The sequence below is a fragment of the Salminus brasiliensis genome, chromosome 20 (genome assembly GCF_030463535.1).
Source record: "Salminus brasiliensis chromosome 20, fSalBra1.hap2, whole genome shotgun sequence".
Lineage (NCBI taxonomy): Eukaryota > Metazoa > Chordata > Actinopteri > Characiformes > Bryconidae > Salminus > Salminus brasiliensis.
This window is the reverse complement of record NC_132897.1, coordinates 18,250,194-18,262,443: the sequence shown is the minus strand read 5'-3', so window position 1 is coordinate 18,262,443 and position 12,250 is coordinate 18,250,194. Positions and strand designations below refer to the sequence as shown.

Below are 12,250 nucleotides of genomic sequence, written 5' to 3'. Positions count from 1 at the left end.
TGAGTATATCATAAATAGACAGAAGTGCTAATAAACTAGTGCTAATAAACTGTATAATACCACTGCTTATTACTGTTGATGTGCGGTGCGGTTATCTTGGAATTTCAAAATTTGGGGTTGGTGAGGCTCTCCTGACTTTCCGAGTAGAAAATACGACTTGTGGGGACGTTCAAGCCGAAATATCCTACCTGCTCCTGATTATTAAAGTGAGTGGTATCACCATGGAGAGATCCAAAGAGCTCTCAGAGGCTTTCGAATAAAGGTTGTTGATGCAGATGAGATTTAAAAAGATCTCAGAACATTTGGAAATCAGCAGTTACACTGTCCACAAATTTATTTACAAGTGCTTTAATTAATGTAAAACAATGGCCAACACTGTCAGATCAGGCCGTCCTAGCAAGCTCAGGCCAAGAGCAACAATTCTAAAATGTCATCACGGGACCTACAGGGAGATCTTGCCACTTTGGATGACAAATTACATGCAGAATTCATAAAGAGACAGAATACATTTGATTTTCTTAGGAGGTGTACAATCCCAGGGAAACCCTTGCTGTGAAAATTTAGAATTATTTAAAGTTAGGAGGCCAAAGGGCACTTCGACAAAGACCAGGACTTCTGGGTGTCCTGATTTTTTCACATGACTGTTTTAATACATCAAAATATGGACGAACCGCATATAAGGGGTATAAAATGCCCTATTTTTCCCCCCATGTGAAAAATTTTAACTGAAAGCTTTTCATTCCTCTGTAATGTGATTCCTGTTCATCATCTTCAAATAGTGCACTCTACTAATCTGGGCAGGAAGTACAATAGCGATGTGAAATTCAATAAACCTTGATCAGATGTCTTCTGGCTGGCTTAAGCCTTCAAGCCATGTAAAGAACAGAAAACAATAGCTTTTCCTAAGTTGCTTCAGCTCAACAAATACCTTTAGCTTCAGCCAAAGGGCTCTTCTGAGGACATTCACTAATGTCTATGTAAGGTTAACAGTGCAACCTGCATATAAATGCACTGGCATTAACCGCAGGTTGGGTGCAAAGTAACTGAGTGATGGGTGGGGGTGAAGCCATCCCGCCTCAGTAGACAAAGCCCAAAGGTTGCCGTGTCCTTGCAAGGTGTGATACATAGTGTATGAGTTTGTTTTCCACCTCTCTCTCTCTCTCTCTCTCTCTCTCTCTCTCTCTCTCTCTTTCCCTCAGATCTAACTTTCACAGGTGCAAGATACGCAAAGTCCAAAGACCAAATAGCACGGTCAAGGAAAGTACTTAGAAGACAAAGTCTCCTCGCAAGAGAGGGGGGGGACTTGCAATTTGCGACATACTGTCATGATATGATGTATGAGCAGGTGTGTTTATTGTGGGTCCAAGTTGTAGAAACAGATCATAAGGTGTCCTATTTGCCTTCTTTTAATATTTATATGGCAGTAACTGCTGTGGCTGTGAAAAGTTAATATTTAATACTATGAATAAAAAAATCTATGTTTTATTTTTCTTTAATAGAAAAAAGCTATGCTCTTCCCTGCAGCCTTATAAATCACAGGTTTCCAAAAGCAGAAATACAAACTAAAGCCATCCACAGCAACAGGAAGGACGGAGCTGGTTTGTCTGATGGCAGTGCTTGGGCCCCTGAGACCTGCCGTGTCATAACGTTATCTCAACCAGATGCAATTACGCAAACTGAAAGAATGCCAACTCCTACCCCAAATCACAGCAGAACAAATACCAAGCTGCTGTGCTCAGGCAGCCAAAACGATCATATCCTGCTTTTTGCCATAACCGCATTTAAATCAGAAGGTGTCCAGGGTTAGTTTTTTGTTCTTTCAGCTGTACAATACAGTGTGTCCAGAAGATGTTAAAAAACTGACAGTTTTTGCTAAACATGTGGCTAAATACCACAGTCCACAGTCACTGCAAATACGTGTACAGCTTTCTGTATTACCTGTTTTATACTGAGAGTGACTAAGTGTCACAAAAATACTGTAGCTCCAAAATGCCAACTTTACAGCTTTAGAGCTAAGAGTGTATTATGACCTGCTTTCATTATACACTCTTTAAAACTCTAAAGAGCTTAAATGGTTTTTCTTACCCTGGAGAACTGGTCATTGATGTACAAGAAAAACCTCTTGTTGATGGTTTTTCATATAGAACCTTTAAAAGCAATGATGTTATACGATTCAGGACTATGGAGCCGATTTTGGCCTACGCTCTTAAAAATGAAGGTGACGGGGTTCAAAATGGCACAATGGTAATATGGCCCACTAGGCCCGGGGGTGACAAATTTGAATCCCAAATCATGCCAGTTTGGTATCAGTGGCCAAGAGTCCGAGAAAGCACAACTGGGTGGGTAGATGGCCCTCTCTCCTCTCATTACTCGTGAAGCAATGTTGGCCAACACAGGTGTCTGTTAGCTGGTGTGGTGGAGGTGGAGACTTCTTGTCGACTGCGGCTGGCTTTGAATGTGTTGGAGGACATGTGTTAAGTCCTTACACTCCTAGTGTCGGGAGCATTGCTAGTGCAAGGGGAGCTACAAATGGGTGGGTTAATTGGCGGTACCAAATTGGGAGAAAAAGGAGAAAAAAAGAAAATCGACAAACATATTTATTTAAAAGTTTAAATGAAGGCGCTACAAATGGCTCTTTGAGCAATTCCAGGGAAGAACCCTTTTTGGTCCCAGTAGAGTATCATGTTTATAAAAAAGAGAGAACCTTTTATTTGATGTAAAAGTTCCTCACCACTTTAAAGGTTTTTCTATTATACCTAAAGTGGTTCTTCTACCGTATCGCTCAAAGAACCCTTTCTAGCACCTTTATTACTAAGAGGGAGAGTGTAGGATGTATGATCTCTGAGAGGACAGTCTCCCTTCTCTCTTCTTTTAAACACCTCTTTTCCCTGCTTGTCCTCCTGACAGTCTTTCCCTCTTACTCTCTGTGAGTGTTAAAGGATAAAGGTAAAAGGATAAAGGTGCACGTATTCGTCACTGTACAGTGTGGACTGTACAGCGAAATGTGTCCTCCGCATTTAACCCATCTGGTAGTGAATACACACTCACACACACACACGTGTTAGGGGCAGTGAGTACACACACACACCCAGAGCGGTGGGCAGCCAACTCCAGCGCCCGGGGAGCAGAGAGGGTAGTGCACATGTGAGAAGCGCAAGAGTGGGACAGGGAGACTGAGAGAGAGAGAGAGAGAGAGAGAGAGAGAGAGAGAGAGAAATGGTCGCTCTCTGGCACGTGACTCCTTAAACTGCAACGCCTAAATGTGAGCACTCTGCACGCTCACTCCGTCCTGAGTCAGCAACACCGTAATGTCAGTTCTGGACAGCTATTAATATCAGAACGTCTATTTACATCTGAACAGCTGCGTAAAATTACTATTTTTAACAGCATCTTTGGAAACAGCCTGTGAGGGCCGTCGAGGTCCAGCTAACACTTCATCAATGTCTGCGTTTTGTTAAAGGCCAGTTAAAAAGAGGTGAAAGACCTGCAGGTAGTTGCGTTTAAACCAAGTATCTCTGGACTTTTTTTTTTTGGAGTGAGTGAAGAGGTTGGGGAGCCCCTTGTCTAGTGTTCTGCCTCCAAAACTCCATTGCCACCTATGGAACGAACACAGACACAACAGGCATTGGGGAGCACACGGGGCAGAGACGTTTCCTAATGCCCACTGCTTTTCCTGTCACATCTTGATTGCCTAAAAATCTTGGACTAACTGGGTTAAAATGAGTTGACAATTTTTAAAAAGGAATAAATTCCGCGCTACTGTACGGCTGCTAGCTATTGCAAAGGAAAAAGGAAAAGAGGACACTATTATGAGTGACTTTTTTAAAAGCTAATTTGTGTAAATTATTCAGGAGGCCGTGCTATATTAATGGGGGTACTAACTGAAATCATATGTGCATTAGCGGGATAAGAGTTTGAACTAGGAGAGGGCAATACGTCAATATTTTATTGTATTGTGATTGCTTTTTGAGTATATCGTAGATATCGCCTGTGCTTAAAAAACACTGATTAACAGCACTGATTAATTTCATTACAAAGAGTATAATCTGTCCTATTTAACTAAATGGAGTGAAGCACATTTTGAGTAAAAAAAATCATGGTTCTCAGTAAGGCTGGGCGATATGGTAAAAATACTATATCACAATATTTAAAGACGTTTTTTTTATCACGATAATGTAATCACAGACTCCTCTCCCGTACTGAATACAGTGATGTTTATTCAACATCTGCAGCCCTTTATCTAATTAAACCAGTCTAATTACACTGTTAGTAATGAAACATGCAACTGATTGATGTTCAATAAACAGCAACAATATCTTTAATATGCCTAGAAAAGCATATGACGATGAGAAAAATGGATCACGATATGATAAAATATCATCATATTGTCCAGCTCTAGTACTCAGTATGGGAGAGCATTTGAGTAGCAGTTTTTTTTGTTGTTATTATTTTATGCTGTCGGTGCATTTTGTCTACATGAAAAAATATTGTGATAAATATTGTGTAGCATAACAAATATATTCAAATATTGATTTTTGATTTTTTTTATTTCTTTATTTCTTTATTTTAAGCATACTGCCCAGCTCTGGTCTGAACACAGTCTTTAAAAGTGAAATGCCTTTAAAAGTCATCAAAGAAAACTAGGAATAAATGATTACAGCTAATCATTCCAGGTTCAGAAATGGTCTGTTCACACTAGACTGCTATTTAACCCGCTTCAAAGTGCAGAATATTCCCAAAAAAGCAAAGACAGAAAGTGAAGTTCAGTGGAGAAAGGCGTCAAAGCTGTGAACCTCTGGGTAAAGGACAAAGGGCTGGTCTGGCGGATCTTCCCAAAGAGGTGTGTACTGTACCCTAACGCAGTGTGTCCGAGCAGGAGTGCAGTAAAAAGGTGAAAACACTTTCTCCAAAGTCAAAAGCTTCTCCACTTACTTGTTCTTGGCTCCGCTCATTTTTCAGCCTGTGGTCTCCCAGCAAATCTGAAGGAGCTGCTTGAAGACCCGAAGAACCGAGTCCGAACCCCTCACCGAGCACGACCTCCGCCTGGGTTTCAGCACACATTTAAAAACTCAGTTACAATCTCTCCATAAACTCAGAAACTCACATTATTGTTAAAAATAAAGAAAGAAAGAAATTCAACAGAAGGTCTCCGAGTGGACTCCGGCTCGGCTCGGCTCGGCTCGGCTCGGCTCGGCTCAATTCTGACAGAAACTTCAGACTTCTCCAAACAGAGAAAAGAGAAAACGCGGACCCAGAACAAAACAAACAAACAGAAAGAAGGTAAAATAGGTAAAAATACCTTGTTTAACTTTCCCCGCAGTGGTACTTTACTTCGACATGTGAAAACGCGCTGATGCTGTGCTGTAGAAGACCAACACAGCTCGGAGCCTCAACGTGTCCGCTTCATATTTTAACAGCCCTCCGTCCGCCAACGTCAGAAGTGGGAGGTCGACAGAAAGTTGGAGGTAGCCAGTTTACCTGAGGGGTAACGAACCCAGCCCTGAACTGCGAGCGACTCACTGAGCGAGAAGTGAGCTAAAGGGAGCACAGCGGGAACTCTGGCATTTGTTGCTTCAAATGTGTCTCCGGTGAGCACTGCTCGCGTCTAAGTGAACGGCCATCCCTGACAAACCCTGAGGTGTGTTGTATTCCGTCGTCGCTACGATTATTTTTGAAGATGACTCGTAAATGATTCATTTTTATGAACCGACTCTTCACTCGGTTCATATGAATCGATTCCCTGGTTTGACTGAATCGAACCGTTTTTTTACGTCTTCATAATATCTGCGATATAGGATGAATAAAAGTAATGGTACTTTACACAACTTGAAATTTGTAAAATATAACAATAAGAGTGTTTAAAAAAAAAACGCTCTAAGGAGCGGTTGAACCGAACTGCTCGATTCACTGAAATTCTTTTCAGACGTTAAAAAACAGCGACCCCTAGTGACGGAGTAACAGGTATAACACTGCTGTTATGCTCAGCAGTGCTCTACGTCCATACAGGTATGATATTGCTTTTATTTTCAGCAGTGATTTTCATTTTTATATTTTGATAAAAAATGTTTTAAATATATATACATGTAAAATGTAAAAATCATACATTTTTTGTGACAGAAGATCACACCTAAAAATCCTAATTTAAGTGCTGATATAAGGGCATCTACCACACCAGGGGCACTATGAGGGCACTCAGCATCATCAGAGACAGTACATACCCCAGACACAGCCTTTTCACACACCTCTACCATCTAGCAGATGCTACAGAAGTGTGGAGTCCAGGACAACTAGATCTACAAACAGTTTCTATCCACAAGCCATCAGACTTGTGAACAACCTCATCAACACACTGTCCCCTTCCAGTCACTCTGACTGGTTGAGCTACTGGCCAACATACACATAATTACTGAACTATACTCAACCATACACACAAGCTTACATTTATTACAGTTATTACTGCGGTCACACTACTGTTTGCCATAATGCACAGTGGATGTGTCCTGGATGTACTAAGAAGTTACACTGCAGTTCTACTCAGTCATATCAGAATGTTATGACCACCTACTGAATAGTGGGAGTAACCACCCTCGGTTCGGATGCCGCTTGCCGTAGTCGTCGTTACCCTCAGGAATCAATGGCCCTTGGGGCACCCACCGTTATCCCGCTATGAGGCGCTCATCCATTCCTGGTACACCTTCACTACACTGGCTCTAGAACATCCCACAAAGCTAGCTACCACCCTTCGCCCCAGCACCCTATTATCATGCCCTGTTGCATATCAGTCAAATCATGTCCTTTGCTCACAATGATCGTTTTGCACTCCGCCGCAACTGACTGGTGTGCTCGCTTATTTATACATGCAGCAAATCCTGTTATGAGACATCCCGGGCCAAGTGCTGGCCATAATAATCTGATATGACTGTGACAGTGGGCGAAGGGTGGTAACATCTTGAAAACTAACTCGCTAACTTTGTGGGATGTTCTAGAGCTATGTCCTATTATGTACACCTTCCATCACCTAGTACAGTCCATGCCACAACGTCTCGCTAGTGTCATCCTAGCCAAGAGAGGTTATTCCGACTATTAGGTAGGTGGTCATAATATTCTGATATGACTGTGTATATGTAAACCCTTTATCACCTTACAACCCAGAATACCACAGTCCACCCAGTCTATCAGAGCTGCTGCTGTGTGTAATAGGCCAAACGGCCTTAAGGGTTGTTCACGAATCAGTTAAACATATAAGTAGACAGTGGACATAGATTCATTCACATTCGTTGCCCTTGTTTGTGTGTGCCTTGATCTAAGCAGGTTCCCTTGCTGTAATCTAGTACATGGCAAGGTCTAATTCGCAGAGGGAGAGCGAGCTGGGCTCTCTGAAGGTCAGCCGTTCGTTAGGCCCACTCTCTTCCCGTGGGAACACGCACCATATGCGCCTATGCAAGGATGGATCGTCAGCTGTTCACAAAAACATGCCCACAGAAACCGAACGGTTTTACAGACGATGATGTTGGTTTCCGCGTGTGTGTGATTTGATATTTGGTGTGTGATTTAAGAGATAACACACCATTGATTGGTTACTGGTTTTATTGGGATTTTCCCGTGCAGTTGGTGTGAAAAAAAAGAATCAAAATAACTGAAGCAAAACATTTTGTCTGGACATGTTATCAAGCCAGCACTGTGTGCGTAATCTGCTTCTTGTTGGAGGGAGGCAAGGAGCGGGAGAGAGAGAGAAGGAGGGAGAGAGAGCAAGAGAAAGTGAACAAGCATCAAAAACAAATCATTAGTAGAACGCATTTATAATTAGGCTCGTAAGCTCACCTTACTGAGAGCCACTAGGATTCTGGGATTTGGTGGGAACTCTCAGAGCTCCCCCATGTTATCAGACTCATCAATTAGTCAAATTTTGCGATTATTATTATTATTATTGGATGAAATCAATTACTAAGTAGCTAGTGAATCAAATCTAGGAGGCAACATGGCAGATGTTAAAGCAGCAAACAGCAGCTCATGCACTCATTAGTTACATATTCCTTCATGAGTAACAACACATTTCTTTTTTACTATAGCTTCAACTTAAACCTACTCAACGGTTCCCTCTGAACGGGCTAGTTAAAGTGTGTGTATGTGGAGAGGACCAATGGAAAAGTCTGGTAAACATTAATCTCATACATCTTTTAGTCACGGTGGCTTAAGCAAGGCAGAGGTTTCAGCTATTGCTGGAACTAAGCAGGTCACAGGGGTCTGCTAGGCTTGCACTTTGCCTGAATAATTACAATAATATACACCCTGTTCGCCACGGCCACTCAAACCTGGATGTGGAGAGTAACAGCCACAGAGCAGGCCTCGTTGAGCTGCACTATCTGTCCAAATGTTTGTGGACACCCCTTCTAATTAATGCAACTAATGAAACTATTGGCACAATGCCTAATGCAAGGCGTGGGCTAGAGGGGTATCAAGACCCCCAGAATTGAGCTGTGGAGCTGTGGACCCTAGTGTTCTCTGGAATGATGGTTGGTGCTCCATCCAATATGTTTGGGAATAGTTTGGGATGAGTTTGGGAGTTAGGGATGAGTTTGGGAGTTAGGGATGAGGTGAGGTGGTGATCGTTCAACATCTTGACCTCACCAACACTCCCGTCGCTGAATGCAATCAAATCCTCACAGTATTGTTCCAAAAGCTAGTAGAAAGCTTTCCCAGGACAGTGGAGACAGTTAAATGTGCAGGTGTCCCAATACTTTTGTCTTTATAGTGTATGTAGACACTGATTAGCAAATAAGGCCAATTGTAATGAGGAACTGTCCACCAAAGTTTTATCAATTTTTCAACTCTTTAAACCATGTGCCAACACATTTAGCACTCATGGATTCTTCTAAGAAACTGTCTATAGCTCAGAAAGTGAAAGAAATCAATGCCCAAGAGGCAGTGGATATGTTTTCATCATTTGTTTTTTACAGTGCAGAATTTTAAGAGAGTTCAGGGGAACTGTGCAGGTTAGGATGACATTAGCATCCCAAAACAAGACAAGAAACCCAAAGAGAACTGCTAGTATTCTGGTAAGAAAGGGAAATCAAAACCCCAACATGAATGACCCAGCATGACTGAGTGGTGTTGCACCAGTCCACTGGGCAGCACTGCTTGCACACACATAATCTCCATGTAAAGAGTCATTGGAAAGGAAACCTTACTGAAGAGTCCTGAAAATCTACCATCCTGCAGACTTTGGCTCCAAATCGAATCAACCCATTACAGCTCATTATTGCCAGCAAAAGTGCTTGATTAGCTAAAATATGCTAGCATTAGCATGGCACCAGCAAAGCTTTCCTTCACTACCATTAGCATTTTTATAAAAGCTGTTTCTTAAAAAAACACAGCTGTGCAAGAAACCTACAACATTTAAAAGACCAACAATTATGTGTATTACACCATTTCCAACTAACATGCCTCAAGGCTGTTGAAATTTTCCGATATGGTTTCTCTGTGAAACAGTAAGCCCCCATCCTCCTCCTCCAAACAACCAGTGTGCTTATGCAGGAAAAATGGACAACATGCATTATGCATCCATGCCAGGTGTTGAGCAGGATATTATAATTGCAGGTGCATTACTGCATGACCAAAACAGAGTTAGTGACAGCAACAGCTACTGTCGATATAAGGCCCTCTATCCTGCTAAGAGGGCTTCTGCCTGGAAGAGGACTCCACAACAATCTGGAGGGATGCTACAGCTTTTATTGTGGCTTTTCTGACCGTTAGGAGATGAGACTTGCTCTGCAGAGTGTCTAGCATTGGCCCTTTTGATCCGCCTCAGTGCCATGTTTCATGTGGGAATCAGTGCTTGTTTGAAGTAGAGAGTCTCCTGGTCTAGCCAGACTTAATGGAAACACGCTACCTCTATTTCTCTTTCTTTTGGGAGAGTCTTTGAGGTGTAGTTCTTATGTCAGCCCAACCGCCATCCAATTCTGCTTTCAAGGAGGACTTAGAAGAACAGGGACCTTTGGAATTAGAAAGCAGGCGTACAAATCAGTACTATTAACCCGAGTGCACAAGACCAAGAAGCTTGACCTGCAACAAATGATCTGCAACAGCTTTTGTATTGCTTTGCTTTTAGCTTATTCATCAACTTTCCCTGAAATATCAGTGTTCTTCTAACTAACATATCAGTCACTTTAATGACAAAAAACAACACATTCTGTCAATTGGATACATATTTATTTGTATTTATTCTAATGTAATGCAGTATTTAATGGCTGTCTTTCACATAGCCATTACCACATTGGATGCAGACAGTTCATTTCTAGCCACAAACTGGGATAGATCTCACAGATGTTACATCTTTAAGAATAAAAATTCAATATGTGTCAACGGGGAACAATATACAACCCCCCCAGACCTCAACATGATAGTTACAGTACTAAGAGGACAAGATAAAGAGTCAACAATTTGATGAACTGCTAAAGAACTGCTCAGTTCTTGAACCATCTAACATAAAGCACTAGAAATCAGGAGCTTTTGCTGTAATAGCCTTGAGCCTCCTCCCACATGGAAGGACGGCTGGCAAATTACTAGCTGGGGCCTCAGCTGGGTCCTTTAAGATAGCTAGGCCTTTTTCTTAATGCATTTTGTTTGCCTTAATGGCAGAAATGCTATGCTGTTCCTCAGGTCTCCCCATCTACTTCCCATTTTGTGGGGTTATGTTTTCTCTCATAACTTATGTCTTTTAAAACTTTTTATTTGTAATTTTATATTTTATTTATACCCCTCTAGCCCACACCTGGCATAAGACATGGTGCCAATAGGTTCATGTGTATCTGCTCTGGAGAGCCCTCTGCTATTGGCAATACTTCTCTACAGGGACAAGCTGTGTGTGTGCACATTCGCACATCTGTGTCAGCGATAGGTACAACTTAAAGTAGCGGAATGCATTCATTAGAAGGGGTGTCCACAGACATTTGGACATGTAGTGTGCTATAAAACTACAATCTAAAGGGTTCTTTAGTAAATGCAGTTGCTCGGTACAGAAACATGACAGCTCCATGACAATATGAGTAAATGGTGCCTGGTTTGCCTGGTTAAATGGTTCTTCAAATGCAAGGAAAAGCTCTTGTAGACGAAAAATCAGTATTTGATTCTACAGCGCACAGTTCCAATGTCTATGAAATTTTATTGTAGTCCTATATTAAACATATGCTTTTTAATCTGACTAATTGTCTCTGGGCCCAAGGTTCCCAAAAAAAAAGCTGGCTGCATAATTGTGTGTCTCGGTGCATTTGTTGGGAAGCCCTAGTAAGAATTCTCTGTTACAGTGAACAGCTAAGCGAGTAAGAGTAGAGTCCTGATCTCCAATAGGCTTTTCCATAAAATTTGAAGCAAAATGATCCTATTTGTTTCCACCATACAGTTTCAAAATTACAAAAAAAGAGAAAAGAGCCCAGAGCAAAAGTTTGGGCACCCTGCATGATCAGAACTTAGTAACACCCCCTTTGGCAAATATCACAGCTTGCTAATACATTTTGTAGCAGCTGAGAGTTTCTCAGTTCTTGCTGGTGGGGGTTCTTGCATGAGGGTCATTTTTATGCAGGTGCCTCTGCACAGTAGAACAGTGCACCACCACTCCAGAGTCTGCTAACGGCAGGAGGTTTGGTTAACATTTCTAGAAAAAAAAGAGATTTTAGTCTTCTAGGCTTCAACTAGACTTTCACTTTCAGCTAAGAGGATCCTATGGCTGCTGATTGTTGGGAAGTTGAAGGTTTGAGATGTCCAAGCTTTGAAATGTGCACTACTTGACCTTGCCTAATGATGACCAGGAATAAGCCATAGCCCTGACAAGTTAATTAAGGTCCGAGACCTTGGTGAGAGTTATCCGAGAGCTCAAATATCTTGGGGTGTCCAAAAGTCTGCATGCTCCTCCTTTCCTTTTTCTTTTTATAACTCTGATTTTGTACAAAACAAAAATAATACCCCTGCCTAAGAACTTGCCTAAAATGTTTAATCTTTTGCTGATGAATTCATTTTTGAAAATAATAAAAAAAATTGCTTGACACTAAGTCAAGCAAATGTTTTTATATAAAATTATAGATTTATGATACTTATAAATACACTAGTAAAGACTCATTCGACAACATTTTAGCAGTAACTGCACCATTTCTTATTGTTAATTAACTATCCTCTGGTTATAAGATTGCCATTAGGAGGACTGAAATGCAGAACCATGTCAGACTGAGTGCAGCAGAGCGACCAGAGTCAATATTCC

General features: G+C 41.6%; 1 protein-coding gene across 3 annotated transcripts in view; it reads right to left on the bottom strand.

Moving 5' to 3' along the window:
- Positions 1–5,631, bottom strand: part of slc4a4a (solute carrier family 4 member 4a) — a 51,335-nt gene extending 45,704 nt beyond the window's left edge. For all 3 annotated transcript variants that reach the window (XM_072664923.1, XM_072664920.1, XM_072664922.1), the window contains exons 1-2: positions 5,300–5,631; positions 4,933–5,043 (exon numbers count right to left, since the gene is read on the bottom strand). In XM_072664923.1, the coding sequence (XP_072521024.1) occupies positions 4,933–4,952 (20 nt within the window). In that variant the 5' untranslated portion in view covers positions 4,953–5,043; positions 5,300–5,631. The remainder of the gene's footprint in view (positions 1–4,932; positions 5,044–5,299) is intronic.
- Between the last annotated feature and the right edge of the window lie 6,619 nt (positions 5,632–12,250).